This window comes from Patella vulgata, chromosome 4 (assembly GCF_932274485.2).
Source record: "Patella vulgata chromosome 4, xgPatVulg1.2, whole genome shotgun sequence".
NCBI lineage: Eukaryota > Metazoa > Mollusca > Gastropoda > Patellidae > Patella > Patella vulgata.
Genome location: NC_065882.2, coordinates 13697984 through 13717153, shown reverse-complemented (window position 1 = coordinate 13717153; position 19170 = coordinate 13697984). Strand labels below are relative to the sequence as shown.

Below are 19170 nucleotides of genomic sequence, written 5' to 3'. Positions count from 1 at the left end.
AATTGGTTACGTATACATACTGTAATAAGTATATATTTGTTAAGACTGCACCTAACCAACTCTGGCCAGTAGATTGTGTAATAAATGGGTAAAAGCACATATTAATGTAATACGAATGTTTATTAAGTGATTTATAGTCAATTTGTAAAAGATTTATTGTAATTTCTAATCAGTTATGTTCGGTGAAATAATGTAAACAGGCCAATTTGAACAAAAGTTGTTTACGCCTGTGTAGTCCATTCTACACGTTTTTTAATTGTTATTTTGTTATTTGTGAATCAGTCATTACCAATTACTACTGCATTGTCTTATATATGCTTTCTTTGTTGGTTACAAATGGCACCCGAAACGACAGAGTATGAGACTCATGTACTGATTTTAAAATGTTGATTGTGTCTAAATATTGGATATTAGGATCTTTTAATTTCACAACAAGATAACAACATCAATATTGATTCATATTTTTTATTTCCAATATCATGGAAAATATTGAGTTAGAGATTTAGCTCCTTTAAGATTAGGGTGAATTCTTTATGATAATTAAAATTTTCACTTTGATGGAGTATTGAATACATAATGATCAAAAATGCAATAAACCCACTGTTGAATTTTACTTAAGGCCAAATAAAAAAATATTCTCGTTCTCAGATAATCCTGACCTATTTTTATTTTTTAAAAAAATAAAAAATAAAAACATTCTGCTTATGAGAGATTATGATTAAATAAAGAGCTGACAGTTTTCAATACAATAGTTAAAAAATAGATAACTTAAAGAAAATATGCTGAAAATTTCAGGCAAATTGATCCACTCTGAACCAAGATATTAGCTTTTGAATTTCAGGCTAGCCTTGATCATCATTACTAAAGTCAATACGATAAAAAACAAAGTTGATTATTCATTTTTACGTTTAATTATCCTTCATAAAATGTATTCCAATCCGCTAAATATTGCAGGCTAGGGTTGACATCGAGAGTTGATTATAATGGTCTGGATAAGCTAATTAATGTCTAATTAATAATTTAGAAAACATTTCAGGCCTAAATAAAGACCTGCAATAGGCAGATTTAGCTCTTGCATAATGTATGTTTAATTACTGCACATAGATCTTTTCCTCTGGTTATAGGAAATAACTCTATAAAATAATTTGAATGAATCCAGAAGTGTGGCATAGGCTCATTTATCAAGTACAACCCTCAGAAATGTTACTTACAGTGACAATCATGAATGAGACTTGATAATCATATATTCCTATATTCAATATGATGAGATAAATGTAGTGCCCTGAAATGTGATGGTCAGACCAGTGATCATTAGACAAAATAAATACATAAAAATAAAAACCTCCCTCCCACATCAGATTTTTCGTAGGGATTATCTGAGAACCAAATTTTATTATTATTTTTTTTTGTATGGCCGTATTATTTGGAAAAACTGACCCCATATGCATTTAACCCATTTTGGTTGATGAGTAGTGGCCAAAGTTTAAGGTGGTCTCAGTCTGTTATTGACCAGTGAAGACCCTGGAATTTTAAGTGCATTTTTCTTGGGAAAGCTAACTATATTTTGTACAGTTTGTATAAATCATTCGTATAAATGTATGGCTCATTGTACTAGACTAGTTTAGGTGTAGGTTAAAATCCTATATTATTCTCAGGTAACATGTTAAAAGGTGGAAGTAATTTTTATACACCCACATGGAAATGTGGTCATATATTGCTGTCTGTCTGTCTGTCGTCCACAATTTCTTGTAAACACTCTACAGACTACATTTATCATCTGATTGTTTTAAAATTGATATATGTTGTTTACATTAGTGAGATGAAGAAGCCTATTTAATTTCGAGTTATGGCCCTTGTTTCACCTTGTGAACGCTTTAATGACAAAAGTTACAATCCAATCTGTTTGAAATTTGTATGCATCATTTGAATTAGTGAAATGAAGATGCCTATTGAATTTCAGCTATTTCTGTTAATTGCGTCTTAGAGTTATGGCCCTTGTTTCACTTTGTTGAATCTTGTGAATGCTCTTATCGCAAAGGTTAACATCTGATCTGTGTGAAATGTATATGCATCATTAAGATTAGTGAAATGAAGAATCCTATTGAATTTCAGAAATTTCTGTTGGTTATATCTCGAAATATGGTCTTTGTTTCACTTCGTTGAATCTTGTGAACGCTTAAAGTTACCATCCGATCTGTATGAAGTTTGTATGCATCATTTAAATTAGTGAAACATGGAATATTATTTAATTTCAGCGTTTTCCGTCAATTGTATCTAGAGTTATGACCCTTGTTTGACCTTGTGAACGCTCTACTGACAATAGTGATCATTCGATCTATGTGGAATTGATATGCATTATTTAAATTAGTAAAACGAAAAAGCCTGTTGAATTTCAACAGTCTCTGTAAATTACTTCCAGAGTTAAGGCCCTTGTCAGTTTGTAGAATCTGGTGAACCCTGAAACAACGAAAATTATAATCTGATCTGTATGAAATTGTTTGTTAAATGCCCTCCCCCTCAAACCCCTCTACCAATAAATGAATAAATATGCGACAACCCTTGTTGTTTGCTTGGACGATTTAGCTGCTGTGGGCATTTTTTTTGTTGTTGCTTGGCAATCTATCTTTTAATAAATTGATAATTTCTTGGCACAATATACATGTTTGTGTTTATATACTTCAGAAGTGCAGTTCATCTTGCTACCTGCTCACTGAATGGGGGCAATGTAGCATTTTAGCAGTAGCTTAGCTCCACATGCTTATGCTCCACTGTTTAAGAAACTTTTAGAAAGACAAGTTCATAACCATTGTGATGCAGGTAACTGTGGATTTCAGAGAAAACACAATGCTTGGTGAAGACGGAAAAAAAAAACAGGACCCAGAGAAAAGCCTCAAGGTTGGACAGGCAACCCTACTCCTTGTCACATACAAGCGGGGTTCAATCCCTGCATTGGCCGAGAAAGTTCATCCAGATTTTCCAGGGTGGTTTCCCCCTTGTCAGTGATGCAGGATCGAGTTGTTCGAATGGGACTAAAAACCGAGGTCCCGTGTACACATTGGCGTCACATAAAAGATCCCTTGGCAGTTGGAATTGGATATAGGAGTAGGCCGTAGCGCCGCTGCCTGGGCAAAATTTTCTCTCGTCTTCATTAGTCCAGCCAGTCTGGAGCAGAACAGAAGGACGTTAAACTTCATTTCATTTCTGTCATGAATAATGAACTATTAATTCCACAATACTAGAGGAAGAAGTTTGTACTATGAATCGTTGATGTAGAACATTAGTATTATGGCAATTCGGCTCAGATTTAATGTAGTCTTATTGAGGAGGTTCTATAATGGTAAATACATGATGCGGGTAGGTTGTAGAAACCAAACTGATTTCTGCATAGTTTTCTTTATATGAGCATATTATCAATAACAATCCAAGGGAGGCAACTACATTTATTGAAATGGTCTCGGACTAGCAATTATTTGCCCATTGACTGTAACATCACAGGTTGTAGCTTTTTGCTCCACATTCCGTTCCAATCTTTATTGGCACGTAAGGGACTGCATTTGGCAATCTCCTCATCATAATTTTGTAGGGGGTTGACTGTTTAGATTTTTTGCTATGACGATTTTATGTTGACTAGGGTCAAAATCTTATTTCGGACACAATGACTGCTCTGCAGAAAGACACTTTACACTCCCTATCCCTCTGCTGTAATATCATCAGTATTACCCCCCAAACTGCTATGAAATTGCAAATTTGATCCCTTTTCTCCAATTCTATACCAAAAAGTCAACTCCAAAATGGAGGAGAAAGGGAAAAATTGTCTATAATTCGCACTACATTTGTTCATCATGAAAGAAGGGGAAATAATTACTAGTCTTAGTCCAATCAGTTTTGCTTTTCTGGCTCAGCATATCAGTTTACCACCCAGTTATTCGAGGACTTTCATAAGATTCCCATCAAGCTCCATCATTTTCCTACCTGACAAATGTTTAAAACAACTGCCTGTCAAGTAACCCAAACAATAAATGACCAAATAGTCCATATTAAAATATTTTAATTATCAGAAGAATTCTGTAATTGCATTTAACAATTTTCCAAAAAAAAAAAAGGTTTTAATTTTTTTAAATTAATGAACAAAATATTCCAACAAAATTTTCAAAAACAATTAAAGCCTATCAATAAACACTAGGGTAAATATGTATTACATAAGTCCCTGATATTAACTAACATGATATTATATAAAGTCCCTGTTATTAAACATACATTATGGGAGATAAGATAAAGAGATGGCATTTCTCGCTATAATAGTTAAAAACTAGATAGTGTAAAGGTAATTTGCTGAAAATTTCAGTCAAATTGATCCACTACGAACCGAGAAAGAAGCGGGTGAAATTTTTGCATAGTCTCGGTCATCATTACTAAAATCATTAATATAAACAGCATAGTCTGGATTATCCATTTTTACTTATACTTTACTTATCAATGGCCGTTAGCGGCATATAGGAATCTAATCCAGCCAACATCGAAGGCTAGCCGTGACATCGAGAGTTTATTATGGTCTGGATAAGTTAATTAATGTCTAATTGATAATTTAGATAACATTTCAGGCCTAAAGAAAGACTTGTAATAAGCAGATTTTGCTCTTGCATAATGCATGTTTAACTAACAAAATATTACAAAAAGAAAACTGCCAGTATATTATATACTGTATACTGTATATATTATATACTGTATATATACACACATTGTAAGTAACACATGCATATTACATGTAATTATATGTATATTATATATACACACTATAATTAGTAGGGGGATCTTCATTCGTGGGTTTCAGTATTGAACAATTTCCACCTGACAAAGGTGACCACAATATATACATCCAGTTAAATTTAAGCATATACACCTACAATTTATTTTAATGACAGATATTCATTGCTACTTAAAAATAAAATTTCATAATCAAGATTGTCACATATTTAAAGTAAACATGATAGGAATTTCCTGTAGGATTAATCAAGATAGGAACTTCATTTAAAGATTGCCATCTGTCATAATACAAGTTTCCTGGTAACTTTCAGAAAAATCTGATAAAAACTGTAGCCTTTATTGCGCTGACAAGAAAGTGTGGACGGACTAAGGGACGGAAAGGGTTATTACAATATATGTTCACATTTATGTGGGCTATAAAATACATGGGGTTTAAAGTCCACTCAACAAAAACTAGGTCATTTCGGAATTAACATATGGTTTAATTTTATTTCAATAATTTGCTTACGCAGTGGGAGGAAATCTTACTCCTTTTCACGTACAACTGGGGAATCAAAACCACGCCAGTTGACTCAATGACAGAGCTTATGATACAACGCGCACATGCTAACCATTCGGCCATCCAACCCCCCGTATAAAATACATCTTGTTTTACTACTGTAGCAATATTTAAAAAAATCAGCGGCTGTCAGACAGGATACGCCCACATTTTCGAGAGATGGATAGAGAACAAGCTAAAAAGGAAGTGATTTTTCCTACTATCAAGGGCCATAATTCAGAAAATTACAATTCGATATGCGCAAATATCGAAAGGAACTGAGATCTTTGGGTTATAAACTTACATTTCAAGTTTCAACAAAATCGGATAAAAATTATGACCTCTATAGGGTCCACAACCTTGATATACCATATTTTTACGCTATTTGAGAACGAAGGGCGGCCATTTTGTCTGTCAGTTTTGGGCCGATTTTCACGAAATTCAAACTCGTACAATCAGGGACCATAATCCATGAAGTTACAGTCCGATACATGCCAATATCGAAAGGAACCGAGATCTTAGGGTGATAAACCTATATTTCAAGTTTCATTAAAATCGGATAAAAATTGTGACCTGTAGACTGTTCACAAACAATTGTGGACGGACGGACAGGGGCGACGACAAGAAAATGTGGGCGTATAAAAACACGTAAAGGTTTCAAAATCACCAAATTATAGAGAGACACCTGTTGTTGATGTGTCCTACATGATTTAGTACTGTAACGAGATTAAAACACACATCATTAATGATTATCCTCTATCATAAGTTTGATTCTGTTTAATAAAAACCTTATCATGTGAACTTCATCACGTTTTCCTTTTCGTTCTCTTCGCACTGCGTTAAAAGAATGGTAGACAATGATTAAAAACATTGTAACCAGGATATACTGGAAAAACAGTGAAAATACGAAGAAGAAAAGAGGACCGAGTATGGAATTAACAACCGTTAATCCAAAATAGTCAGACACCCCTAACACAAAATTAAACAAAGTCATTATAGTTTTACCCATATCCGAATAGCCTTGTAATTGTGATCCAAATACAAGATAAGCAAAGTGAGCAAAAGACATAGTTGCTACAGTTATCATTAAGAAAAAACCTGCCAATAATGGTCTTCCTTTTTTAAAAGTGGCTGATAAGGAGGACATACTTTTATTAAAGTTTAACAATTTGAAGAATTTAATAATGACTAACGTGACTAAGCAGGCTAATAGATACTGTAAAATAAAATCCCAGGATATACAGGTATAAAAACTTGTAAACTTCTCCTCCCTAGAAGCTTTATAATTCTCTAGAACACTGCTTACACTTATAATTCTCTGTGCATATATTCCGATTGCAGCGTAAGACAGAGTTAAGATAGCTACTTCTACGTAACTCCATACATCCTGAAAATACCCTTTGGTGTCTCGAGAGAACCTTTTGACCTCATAATACGTAAATACCAGAATAAAGATTACAAAGGTTGCCTCACACACTGCCACAGCAATCTCAAAATCTTTCTCATAATGATAAAGTGTTGAGGTAAAGATATGAAAATGAGGAAAGACTCCACCATAGTTTGTAAACTCAACTAAAAGAATCATGACACTAAATAAGTTATTATTAGGATTGTATACAGTAAACTCAATAAAAATAGCTCTAGTTCTATCATCTATCCAGTCAGTATTCTCTACCTCTTGTAGCTTTGACAACACATCAGCTTTATTGACAGGTAACTCTATCACATATCCTCCACCAGGATAAGTGGCATAATCACCAGCATATGGAATGGTACTTAAATCAAAACTTGTTTGATGGTCCCATTCCGATATGAAGGTGTTATTCAGTGGTTGAGGGAGTTCTTTTTTCCAGGTTTTGTTAAAATAGCCAGTTTGATCATCTCCGATCCAATATGAACCTGAACAATCAATATGTTCTAGACCACCCATCGGTAGGTAAGGAAGATCACAAGTACCTGAAAAGAGAGAGAAATGGGGTTTAACGTCCACTCGACACAAACTAGGTCATTTTGGGACTAAAATATGGTTCAATTTTATTTCCATAATTCGCTTGCACGCAGGGGTCTATAGTAGTGGGAGGAAACCGGAGGACCCAGAGAAAACCCAGGAGGTTGGACAGGCGACCCTACTCCTTGTCACGTACAACCGGGGAATCGAAACCACGCCAGTTGGCTCAATGACAGACTTTATGATAAAGCGCGCACGTGCTAACCATTCAGCTATCCAATACCCCACACAAGTACCAAAATAAAATGAAATGAAATGGGGTTTAACGTCCTACTGTTCTGCTCCTAACCTGGGCTAATGAAGACGGGCATACACCATACAGTGTGCTATGAGGGAAATTTTGCCCGGGCAGCAGCACTACGCCCTACTCTTATATCGAATTCCAACTGCCAAGGGATCTTTTACGTGCACGCCAATGTGTGCACGGGACCTCGGTTTTTTTTACCATCCGAACGACTAGACAGCTGTCCTGCATCACTGACAAGGGGAAACCACACTGGAAAATCTGAATGAACTTTCTCGGCCAATGCAGGGATCGAACACCCGACCTCCAGGCTAACGAGTCAGCATCTTACCCACTTAGCCACGTGATCCCCCACACACAAGTACCTGAAATATAATATAGGTTGCCAGGCAATGAAAGCCACACTCAAAATATGTAATAAGATTATTAATTTTGCCATGAACATAAAACACTGGGTTTAAATTTCAAGGATCTAAATCGCTATTCTTTGGCACCTAAAAATGGACACAAATGGGTCGCAATAAACTGACCGACATTCAATCGTTTGAATTTACTGTAATTTTTAATCAGTTATGTTCGGCAAAATACGTGAAGAGTCTGAATTGAATGGCCGTCTTTGCTGTCTGGTTATTACATTTTACACCAGTAGTATTCTCCTACATGGGATATGCTTAGCCTCGTTCATCAAGTCGCTTCATACAACTGGCGCTCGAAAGCATTCTGGCACACGATTTGTGTACCAATTTTAAAATTTTCATTTTGTCTTAAATATTGGATATCGGAATTCATCTCTTCACGGTAAGATAACAACATCAATGTTGATTTAAACTGACCAATAACTCGTGTTTGCAATGTCAAAGATTGCGGATGATATTGAGTTAAAGACTTGGCTCCTTGAGACTACTAGAGGGTTCACAAGATAAGGGCAATGACTCTGAAAGTAATGAGTCAGAAAAGCTGTCTGCACTAAATACATCATAAAACACTGCATAGTGTATGATAGCATGCCCTTCTACATTAGCTGGTTTACCTTTTTGTTGTCTTATTTGTCTTAATCTGGCTTTTCCTAGGACATAAGATACATTATCTGTGGTTGTTCTATCCTGGCCAACTCTTAAATTATTTGCCAAGGTTGTCTGAGTATAATTCCAAAAATTTGCGACATTTTTTATCTAAAAAAATATACAATAAATTTAATAACATTTTAGTTTATCAAGTCTAATTTCAGGGGAAATTCCTGTTCTAAATAAATTTACAAACAGATGCAAGATATGCCCACTATTTGCATACATAGAGCGTCCATTTTGTCCAGAGGTTTTTTTTTGATATCGGATAAAAATTGTGAGCTCCATGGCAGGCCCGGCGGAGTGGGGGGGCTAGGGGGGCTTTAGCCCCCCCAATAATTTGGCCGCAAGTACTCTTTTCTCCAGGTTATTGTGGCCCCTGGACCCAGGCCTATAAGGACCTAGGATGGAAGCCCCCCCAATCAAGAATTGCTTCCGCCGGCCCAAATAATTTGGCCGCAAGTACTCTTTTCTCCAGGTTATTGCGGCCCCTGGACCCACGCCTATAGGGAACTAGGATGGAAGCCCCCCCCAATCAAGAATTGCTTCCACCGGCCCTGCATGGGGACCGCAAGCTAATACCGAGATTTTTCGTATAATCAGGGGCCATAATCCAGGAAGTTGCTGTCCGATATGCGTTATAATAAATATACATTTCAAGTTTCATCTAAATCGAATAAAAATTGTGACCTGTAGAGTGTCCACAAGCTAAAACTGTTAATTCTCATACAATCTGGGGCCATAATCCAAGAAATATCGAAAGGAACCAAGATCTTTTGGAGATAAACCTATATTTCAAGTTTTGTCAAAATCGGATAAGAATTGTGATCTGCAGAGTGTCCACAAACAAATTATGGACGGACAGGGACGACAACAATATACATCCACATGGAAAGTTCTTCAGTATTACTATGTCTACAGTAGATGTTGTAAATGCTTTTGCTTTGTCTCTTCTTGCACCCAATTGTGTTCAACTGATATTGAAACAAGCATGTTGTAGTTTTGTTGGTTTCATATATTAAAGATACATTATGGGAGATTTTAATAGAGAGTTGGCCATTCTTGCTATAACAGTTCAAAAATAGATGATGAAAGAAGAATATATTGAAAATTTCAGTCAAATTACTTTATTCTGAACAAAGTTATCACCATTGTAATTTTTGACTAGAAATAGGAGTCAACTCTCTCTTCACCGTCTCCGAGAATGGCCGATCGTTTGATTGACAGCCTAACTCCACCTACATAATCTCGATTATCAAGTAACGTTTTCAATGGCTGTGGTATACCGTTAGCCTATTCGGTTTGAGACGGGGTTGAAATTCAATTCGTATCACATTTATTTTTACTACAAATTAAAAATAAGACTTTTAATATATAGATATGAAAGGAATGGACCAAATCAATGAGGCATAATTATAGCCGACTTCTTGTTAGCCTGTGTGTGTACTCTTGTACTGTAACTGGTAGGCCTACATAACTCCTGCAGCAGACAAATACTGAAATAGGAAACAGTGATCCAATGGGGCTGCAATTCAACTGGGGTGATCTTAGCTGCCATGTTTATCAATTTCCATAATTTTTCGGTAAATGCAAGTGACAAAAGAGCGTATAATACCGACATCCAAACTCTCATTTTAACCACAACTAAACATAATATCAAGGCCGTATATATCGAACTTTCAATCAAATTCTAAAAAAGACTGACATGCAGCCTCGCTTCTTACACTCTATCATTCACGACGCCATTTGAAAAGTTAATCAATCAATGAAATCCTGTTTAAATCCAAGCCATCCGTGGGTCTACAGAGTTGATTTTGTGCTTGTTGTGTAAATAAAGATCTAATTTATGATTTCTATGACATCTGAAGGCTAAATAAAGACTTGCAATAATCAGATTTAGCTCTTGCATAATGTATGTTTAACATTTATAGGCCATGATATTTTTTGCTTGAAATTTATGCATACTTAAAATCTATCTTCTGCTTTAATTAAAACATTTCTCTCTCTTTACACACAAGAACATTAAAATCTTACCTTCATAAAGGGGAATTGAGGTGCATAATTGGCTTTAATAAACACATTCTTATTGACTTCATTAAAGAGAAAACAATTATTAACATTTCTGTGACCATATACAGTCATTACTACTACTCCAACAAAAAAAAAGTACATGAAAATCTCTCTCCAGGAATCCCTCATAAAGGCCTCTAACTTGAGTCTTTCTCTGATAGATTGAATCATGTTGTTAGACATTGGTGGTACATAATATCTTTCTCTAGCTGTATGTGTTTGCTGCCACATAGTCTGCTTCTTTATAATTTTATCATGTAGATATTCTTCATTATCATCTAAATAATTAAAACCATAACAAATTACAGAATTATGAAATAAATTCCAGTACTCTAATTTGTTTTTATATAAACGGATTATCATCTAAATAATTAACACCATAACAAATTACAGAATTATGAAATGATTCGAAATTATGTGTAACTATATGTAAGAGCTAAATCTGCCTATTGCTGGTCTTTCTTTAGGCCTGAAATTTAATCTAATTTGTTAATTAAACATTAATTAATTTATCCAGACCATAATCAACCCTCGATGCCATCGCTAGCCTGTGATAGATAGCATATTGGAATACATTTTGTGATGGATGATTTAACGTCAAAAAATGGATAATTGAGACTTGTTTTTTTATCGTACTGACTTTAGTAGTGATGATCGAGGCTAGGCCGAAAATTCAATCGCTAATATCTTGGTTAAGAGTGGAGTAATTTGACTGAAATTTTCAGCATGTTCTCTTTACATTATATTTTTTTTTTATAATTATTATAGTGAGAACTGTCGCCTCTTTATCTAATCCCAATAATACCAATTGGAGCAAATCTCAAAATGTGGGATGAAACTTTGCCGCAACATTTTTTTTTGTGTTTTTGCCTTGAAGTGAGAATGACTAAACACCATCTGAAAAAATCCTTACCTATTTCTTGATCTGGTATTGGTGGTTCATAATTGGCCGGTCTTTTTAAGATTAGTGTCGTTAATGCAGCTATTATAATAACTTTAGATGGCTGAGTTATTATAGCACTCTGAACAAAAGAAGTAAAAAAACCAACCAACCAGGCAACACTTTTGGCATAACCATATTTCAAACCGTATAGCATAATGAAATAGGAACAAATGAAGCATGTTAACAGGGTTATTGTCCAGGCTATATACATAAACCACCATGGTAATCTGAAATATATAATCATTTCCTTAATCATAAAATAATCTACTCCATCAAGAGCTTGAATATTTCCTCAATATGTGCCACTGAATATATGAAACTACAGAGAGAGAGAGACTGGGTTAACATCCACTCAACCACAAACAACAAACTAATTCATTTTGGGACTAACACATGGTTCAATTTCATTTCAATAATTTGCGTACAGGTCTTTAGCAGTGGGAGGACCCGAAAGATCGCTTAATTTGAGCATTGAAATGAAATGAAATTTAAAAGTCCTACTGATCTGCTCCGACTGGGCTAATGACGAAGAGCATACTCCATACAGTGTGCTATGAGGAAAATCTCGCCCGGAGAGTGGCACTATGGCTTACTCTTACAGGGATCTTTTACTTAGTCCTTTTCGAATGACTAGACAGTGGTCTCTTGCCAGGCCCTCCGTCCTGCATCGCTAATAAGGGGAACCACGCTGCAAAACCCTGATGAACTCTCTCAGTCAATCATGGCTACAATTTGAGCATTGAGCAAAAACGACCACCATTTTTTCTTATTCTTTACAATAGTTTTAGTATTTAATCTGGTAATACCAATATAGCACTCTACTAAAATGTCTGCAACGATAATCACAAAGGTAGGTTGCCAGGCAACAAAACATATGCCTATAACTCTATAGGCGTCTTTGTATCAATTATGTTAACAAAATACATAAATTTCAAAATGACCAGATAATAAATGTAGTCTGTAGAGTGTTCACAAGAAATTGTAGACGATGGATGGAGATAGGCAACCACAATATACGACCACATTTCCATGTGGGCTTATAAACATACTCACTTGAAATCAGTTTTCTTACTATCTTTACATTTATCTGATTCTATCTCATATTCATTCTTCACATGTCTTTCTCTAGGCCTGGGAGATAAGCGGATGAATAGCTGAACTATTATTAAGTTGACCGGAAACATTATCAAAGCTGATTGTATACCAATTATAATATCATTCCAATTAAATTCAATAGGACCTTCCGTAAATTGTGCTAGAGGATTATCTGCACTGTGCACACCTAGAAACATCAGATTTGCCAACATACAGGTCAACAGCAGAGATAACCCACACGTCAAACGCTGACATCTGCTAAAATCACTAGTAGCTGACTTTGAGAATATGCTAATCCACAAATGGTCATTTCTGAAATTCTGACTAGATTTTAAGGCAAATTGATATGTTCTTTTCTTAAAGATCTCTGCTTCTAATAATGCTGGTATTTCAGCTTTTAATTCTTTTGGTCCAAGTTCCACACTAAGCCAATTGTCGTAAAGACAATGCCATGTTTCACCAGTCTGTACATCTTTTATTATAAGTTCTTTTAGATACCTGAATATAAAAAATAATTATAATTTATGTGTGGTTTATTGGACGAGTGTGAGACATTAAGTAATATATTGATATTGCACGAATGTGTCAGAACGAGTGCTATATCTATATATTATGCAATGTCTTGCACAAGACCACTGATCATACGCATGAGTCATTGAGGCGTTCCTGTTTCATTTCTGAATGCATAACAAGTTTCTTTTAATTACCATTTCAGTAAAGGAGTTCTCCGGTAATTAAAGGCTGATTGAATGGCCGAATGGTTAGCGCATACGCTTTGTATCGTACAACTGGGGAGTCGAAACCACGCTAGTTGACTCATTGACAGTCAACTGGCATGTTTTCGATTCCCCAGTTGTACATGACGAGGAGTAGGATCCCCTGTCCAACTTCGTGGGTGTTCTCCGCAGGGCTCGACACTGCCGTTGGCCTCGGCGGCCATGGCCTCCGAATTTTAGAACTTGGCCGCAGATTCGTGGCCGATTTTTAATTATCCACGGCCATGTATGGTCGCCGATGAGTGCTGGGTATCGAAAGAGTTATTTTTACTGTCGGTAATTGCCATTGAAATGTCAATTGATAGTATCAAAACAATCTTATTATTGTTCTTTATTTTTAAATAATGTAGCCTTGGTTCTGAATGACGAAATACCGTTGATATGCCTATGTAGGTGCAGAAACCAAAATAAAATGAGCACGAGTCGATTCAAAACATTGCGTACGTGAGCGCGACAAATACCAACATGACGGACAATTCGTTATTGATTCGCGTGCAAAAACTAAAGAAAATTTAATAGCCTCAAGAGCTTGTTATCACGAATTCGTAAATTGTTTATTATTATTAAAATAATGTAGCCTTGATTCCTAGGAAGAAATACAAACGTTTTTGTCATCCATCAGTTCTATGTCATTTATAATGAGCAGACGAATTCTGAAAGGGAAAAAACTCTGAAATATTTACACATCCGGGTATCTCCAATTTAGCGAATTCCATACCATGATATGGCGGTTATTGTTTCAAACTAAAGTATTGTTTAAATGAGGGCGAATTTATTTTTCCATTTTTTAAAAATGCTACATTGAGATTGAGACTTTGAAGTAAATATAAAGTGACCGATGTAGGGTATTGTATTGTTATATATACGAAGGATTAAGTCACAGAAAACATCGAGTCGACTCCTACGCACGCACGAAAAATAGACGAATAGAACGATACTCGATAGGCCTGTAACAACATTTTTTTTGACTGAGAAAGAAGATCTAGTGATCCACAATAAACAGATTCACATATGACATATTGAAACCTTCTGAATAAGCTGATAACATCATAATTCATGACTTAAAAATTGGCCTTGGATTTTCAATTTTTGGCCTTGGATCAAGGTTGCACTTTGGCCCAAAGTTGGCCTTCAATCGAAAAAACGAATTTCAAGCCCTGGTTCTCCAGGTCCTCCGGTTTCCTCCAACTGCTAAAGACCCCTACGAGCAAGCAAATTATTGAAATAAAACTGAACCATGTGTTAATCCCCATTCCCCTCTCTCTCTCGGCTAATTAAACTAAGGAACCTACCAGGAAGGTGATACACCAGAGTTATTATGCCATATAACAACAGATTTCAGTCTTCCAATACGAGAAGGTGTTGTCATTAGAAACCAATCTTCACTGCCAGACGAAAACAGTGTTCGATCTGAATCAATTAAAGCATGTCGAGGACTCTGTGAATATCGCGTACGTAGATATATAAATACGTCTGCTGTAGTACTTGCTCCTCTCCACCATCCAGTTGTAACACCTATCAGATATATATATTTATCTTCCGTATCATTATCTTCCAATACTGTCACGCCTCTCTACAATGATAAATTAATGTTCTTGAAATAATAATTCAGGCTCTGTAATTAAAGATACATTATGGGAGATTCGATAACAAGTTGGCAGTTCTCACTATAATAGTTAAAAACTAGATAATGTAAAGGCAATTTTCTGAAAATTTCATTCAAATTGATCCACTATGAACCGTGAACTAAGCGGTTGAAATTTCCTGCTAGCCTTGATCATCATTACTAAAGTCAATACGATAAACAGCATAGTCTCGATTATCCATTTAATCGTTAAATCGTGAAGGAAAGTTATGCAGTAAATCGGCTCATAATCCACTAAAGATCGCAGGCTAGCGATGTCATCTAGAGTTGATTATGGTCTGGATAGGTTAATTAACGTCTAATTAATAACTTAGATAATATTTTAGGCCTAAATAAAGACCTGCAATAGACAGATTTAACTCTTTGTATAATGTATGTTTAAAAACAACTTTTCAATAAATAAAGCACAATCTGATTAAAACACAGATCCTATTTCGCTTCGTTTTTTATAGTTCAACATTTTGTTTTACTTGTCTTGACTACTCTTGGATCTGGAAGAATTGTTATATAACCCACATTCTGGATGATGTGAGGGATTAGCCAATGAAACAGTCTGTTACAGCGAGTTTTTAACGTGAGGTGCACTGAACTGTGGGTAACCTACAAGAACCATCAACGCTGATTGGTTAATCAAATATCTTCATGTAGAGGCCATCGAAAGTATAAAAAACGAAACGAAATATAGATCTGTATTTTACTCAGATTGAATAAAGCAGAAATATTTGTTATATTGTAAACCTTAAAGTCAAGAGTGATGCTCATATCTCCTGCTTTAATCCCCTAATTAATTAATTTTATCTTTTTATTAAGCATCGAGCAATCAAATTACTTATCACTCTGCTTAACCCCTTAACTGTGTAATTAATTTGACGTTAACTACCCCCTATTGCGTAATTAATTTGACGAAAAACGTCATTTTTGGGCCTATTTTTTTCCTGAATACAAATTTTAGTGGTCTTAAACCATATTAAAACTAACAGTAGAGTTGTCTCCCTTCAATTAGATTTCCTCGACCAGGCGTAATATAACGTCTTACACAATGCCGAGATCGTGTTGGAAGAATAGGTTGGGGAAAATACCTCCAGGGCTTATATTACATCCTTGCTCTTAGGGGTCTTTAGCAGTGGGTGGAAACCGGAGGACCCGGAGAAAACCCACGACGTTGGAGAGGCGACTCAATGACAGACCTTATGAAACAACACGCATGCACTAACCATTCGGCCATCCATCCCCCAACTGACCGACAGACACATGAGGCAACATATGGGTAAGATAAAGAGAATTTAAAAAGGGTCTATGGCTAACTTTATACCAGTCCTTTTTATCTTCTGCTCTTGCCCAGATCAACAGGAACATATATTGCATCCATATAATTATAACGGTCATCATCACAACAGGATTGTCAAAAAAAGTTAAAAATAGGTAAGCATCACTAATAGGATGAAGCATATTGGGTACAACAAACATGGCTCCACTGAAAGCTGTTAAATGATTACATAAACAATGCAGATTTTCAACTGTAGAAAATTCTGTCAACTGAAAAATAAAGAATATTTTTTAAGTTTGTTTTCATACATTTGCCATCTTCACACTGGATTTTTCAAGAGAGAGAGAGAGAGAGAGAGAGGGAGAGAGAGAGAGTGAGAGATGGGGTTCAATGTCAACTCGACACAAACTAGGTTATTTCGGGACTAACACAGGGTCCAATTTTATTTCAATAATTCACATGCGCGTAGGGGTCTTTAGCAGTGGGAGGAAAGCAGAGGACCCAGAGAAAACCCACGCGGTTGGACAGGCAACCCTACTCCTTGTCATGTACAACCAGGGAATCGAAATCACGCCAGATGACTCAATGACAGACCTGATGATACAACGTGCACACGCTAACCATTCAACCATCCAACCCCCCCTTAAAAATATCATAGCTCCACTGACTGACTCATCAGTATTATAAGTCAGAACATTGTCCAACAACCATACCATGATACTGTCAATTGCATCCACATGATGTTGTTTCCAGTGTCGGCCAAAATCCACAAGCTTCTGACAGTCCAAAGATAATCGCTTTAAATTACTTGCAGGATGTTTTGTAAAGTCGAACCAGACCATGCTCATTCCTTGCTTGCAAAGAAAATATTCTGAATGTTTGGCTGTTGGATATTTTCATATCACTTTTTTAACATAACTGAAGATCTTTATGCCTTATATATAATCGATAGAGTCTATCAAATACAATCAGATTAAAACACAGATCCTATTTCGTTTCATTTTTATAGTTCAAAATTTCATTTTACTTGTATTTACTACACTAGGATCTGGAAAAGTTGTTATCATTGACGTGTTCTGAATGATGTGAGCTAGTATTAGCCAATGAAACGGTCTGTTACGGCGAGCTTTAAGCTTGTTTTCCACGGAGCTGTGGGTAATCCACTAGTAACAGCAATGCTGATTGGTTAATCAAATGTCTGACGTCATAGGGTAAAAAGCCGCTAGTATGACCTTTGACGCGACCTATCGCTACAAACGGTCAGATCTTCGTGTAGTGTATGCCATCGAAAGTATAAAAAAACGAAACGAAACATAGATCTGTATTTTTATCAGATTGTATCAAATATAACTTTAACAAAATGAAAGCCCACCTCGCAACCTTCATCACTCCAGATCTCCTTCTTCACATCCCAATATACACAACGACTTGAAAACACTTCTACATGAACAGTTATACTAAAACTACCATCATTACCTGAATCTCTAATATCATCCATAGAAATAATCTCCCCATATTTACCCGCGATACCAATATAAATCTCACTAACGTTAGACATTTCGGGAAAAAACAACAAGTATGGATCCTGTTTTAGGTTTTTATACGTTTTAAGGCTGGAGCTATTGAGAGGAATACTGTATCCATCTTCCTGAATATCTTCTGTACTAATATTTCGACTCTCATAATGTGGAAGAATCATAACAGGGTAGTCTGTATTCATGGGTTTTATCATAACTATAATAGTATTATTAAAGTTAGCTGGTATAACTATTAGTTTAGAATCACTTTCAATAACATCAAGTTTTTCAAGACCGTAAGTCATTGACAAGGAGATTTCATACGCTCTGTTGCCATAAGATGGCTTTTCTAAAATTAGAAATAAAATTAAGAAATTAATGTACCACCCGTACATTAAAAATACAAACACCCATTATCGTTAAATTTAAATACCAAACAGAAGATTTGATTATATAAATATTTATAATGTAGTAAAAATTAATAAACCAGCGGTTGCCAGGCAATATACGCCCACATTTTGCAAAAGATGGACAGAGAACAAGTTAAACAAAAATGAGATTGTTTGTACAATCAGGGACCATAACCAAGTTACTGTCCAATATGCACAAATATCGAAAGGAACCGAGACCTTTGGAATATAAACATTATTTTAAGCTTCCTGAAGATCGGATAAAAATTGTGACTTCTAGAGGCTCCACAACCTTGGTATTACATACTTTTACACTAGCAGCCATTTTGTCAAGCAGTTTTAGTCTGATTTTCACGAGATTTCAACCATCATTAATGTGTAACGGTTATATATTTAAACGTTCTTTTAAATCAAATAAAAATTTTGACCTCTAGAGGGACCACAAGCTAAAAATGTGATTTTTCGCATAATAATAGGCCATAATCCAAGAAGTTTACGGTTCAATACGCACGAATATTGAAAGGAACCAAGATCTTTGGTTTATAAACACACAGTTCAAGTTTCATCAAAATCCAATAAAAATAGTGACTTGTAGAGGGTTCACATTTCAAGTTTCATCAAAATAGAACTTCCCCAAGCTAAAAACGTGAGTTTTCGTATAATCAGGAGCCATAATCCATGAAGTTACGATCTGATACATGCCAAGGAATTGAGATCTTTGGGAGATACACATATATTTAAAGTTTCATTAAAATTGGATAAAGATTGTGACCTGTGAAGTGTGTACAAACAAAATGTGAACGGACACACCAGACACACGGACGATGAC

General features: G+C 35.6%; 1 protein-coding gene across 1 annotated transcript; it reads right to left on the bottom strand.

Annotated features, from left to right (window-relative positions):
- Nucleotides 1-4145: 4145 nt before the first annotated feature.
- LOC126819528 (polycystic kidney disease protein 1-like 2) lies at nucleotides 4146-17929 on the bottom strand. Its single transcript, XM_050547658.2, has 8 exons — nucleotides 17891-17929; nucleotides 16453-16683; nucleotides 14795-15075; nucleotides 12685-13224; nucleotides 11602-11858; nucleotides 10653-10966; nucleotides 8585-8726; nucleotides 4146-7258 (listed from the first exon to the last, which is right to left on the bottom strand). The coding sequence occupies exons 1-8, from the start codon at nucleotides 17927-17929 to the stop codon at nucleotides 6045-6047; spliced, it is 3018 nt and encodes a 1005-aa protein (XP_050403615.2). The 3' UTR covers nucleotides 4146-6044.
- Between the last annotated feature and the right edge of the window lie 1241 nt (nucleotides 17930-19170).